The 1,863-nt window shown below is 47.0% G+C and overlaps 1 protein-coding gene across 1 annotated transcript in view; it reads right to left on the bottom strand.

The window, feature by feature from the left end:
• Positions 1-1,863, bottom strand: part of LOC108752915 (dachshund homolog 2) — a 204,410-nt gene that overhangs the window by 2,417 nt on the left and 200,130 nt on the right. The window contains 1 exon segment of the mRNA XM_018494127.1: positions 128-214. Within this exon segment, the coding sequence (XP_018349629.1) occupies positions 128-214 (87 nt within the window).

Here is a 1,863-nt window from a genome sequence, read left to right as displayed (position 1 = left end):
CGCATGGCGGAACACGAAAAAGAGTGATACGCATGAATAAAATGAAGTGATTGGAAGAAAAAGGAAAAAAAGAAATTCTACGGAATAAACACGCGCGAAAATGATCTCGTATTTTTATACAACGCACCTTGAAGAGGAGACTTGACTTGGTCCCTCTCGGCCGCTTGGTGCTGCCGCGATTTTCTCTCCAGCTCGAGTTCCTGCACCAGCGATTCTGCGACAAAAAAAAGTACACGAAATTGACAGACAACTGAACAACAAAACGACAGGGCGTGTGCATGTTGTGTGTGGCAAAGCATTTATAATATAGCCTACATAATACAATACCCGTTCCGCTATGTAATCAACGCGCATAATGTAGTCTCACTAGCGTTCTCGGCTTAAGATTAATATCGGCGTTCGGATAACGCGCTCCGTTGCCTCGACAGCGTTGAAGGAATCGCCTCGAGGAGAGAAGTCCGTCGGCTCGCAACGCGCACGGACGGCGCGCGGCGGGAACGACGCGCGGATTCGACGAGGCGTGAACCACGCGCGCGAAGGATGAAACGAAGCGGTAATTAGTGCAAAACCGGCAGCTACCGTCAGCCGCGCGCAAAAGGGGGATGGAATAGGGACGGGCGGGATAACGGACGAAGGCAGGCGTGAAAGGGCCGCGGGTTTGCTCACTGAATTTCGCAAGGATTAGGGTGAAAACTGGAAAATGTCCCTTTAATGATATCGCGCCGAATTAACCGGGCACACGCGTCTCGCTCCTGTCCTTCCGAGCGATTTATGCAACGGGCGACATTTATAAAATTATGCCATTTTCTTCGAGCTAGAGTAGGTTATTATATAAGAGCGAATTGAAAATTTTTACGAGAGTTTTTATGATGAATTCAGTAAATTTCAAAGGTAACATCTAACTGATTCTCACGATTGGAGAGAAGAGAAACTTTTGGCTATATCTTTGACCGTCGATTACAAATAAAAATCACGTAAACGTACTGAAAGAGAGCTGTTTTCTACGATATGTGACTTGCAAAAATCTTCGTACTTTTTAATTACAAAATTGTCTTATTCCAATCGAAATTACAATAGAATGAAACTAAATTTTGAAACTAAATTAAAACAACCAAATCTTTTGATTAAAGGGTAAAAAAGTTTTTGTAAGTAATATATATCGTGCAGAATATATGTATATCTCTCTCAGAGTGCAGAGAATTAAGGATGGTGAAGAGCATTATGTACAGTGCGTGCGAGCGTGCGACGAAAGGACGCGGATCTGATCGGTAAGCGTGAAATGGCGCCTCCTTGAGCAAAGAGCAATGGTAAAATCCAATTGCGAGGCCATTAAGTCCCGGTTAACCGGCGTGCGCGCGGACGTGCGAGAGGAATCGGCATCGACGATGCTCTCTGTCCCGCATTCCTCCCTTTCCCCCGTTCCATCCCTCGCTCCATCTTTATCGTCGGGGCTAGAGACGACGGGGCCGAGATTCCATTATGCTTTGAGCAACAATAGCTGAGGGCTGTTTCGTGGCACGTGGGTGTGAATTCGTGCGTTCGTCAGGGCCGTTATATTCCACGACTTTGGGGCACACGGAGAGCAATGTTTGCGTTTCGCTGAGCCAAATTACCTCTCGCGCCCTTATCCGCGCGCGGGGTGTCGCGTCCCTTTGATATCCAAATGACAATTTAACTGCTCCAGATATAACACTCGCTCGGCGAGTCTCACGGCGAAGGGTGGAGAGCAGAGATAGGTAGGGAAAGGGAAGACACCTCGAGGCGGAGAGCCGATTTAAGGAAACTTTCTTGCTCCATTCGGAACGGTTGAGAATACACCTTTTGTTACATCGAGCCGAGATAAAGAGCACGAAAAAGTGATTT

This window comes from Trachymyrmex septentrionalis, unplaced genomic scaffold (assembly GCF_001594115.1).
Source record: "Trachymyrmex septentrionalis isolate Tsep2-gDNA-1 unplaced genomic scaffold, Tsep1.0 scaffold62, whole genome shotgun sequence".
NCBI classification, from domain to species: domain Eukaryota; kingdom Metazoa; phylum Arthropoda; class Insecta; order Hymenoptera; family Formicidae; genus Trachymyrmex; species Trachymyrmex septentrionalis.
This window is presented reverse-complemented; position numbering and strand designations above follow the sequence as displayed.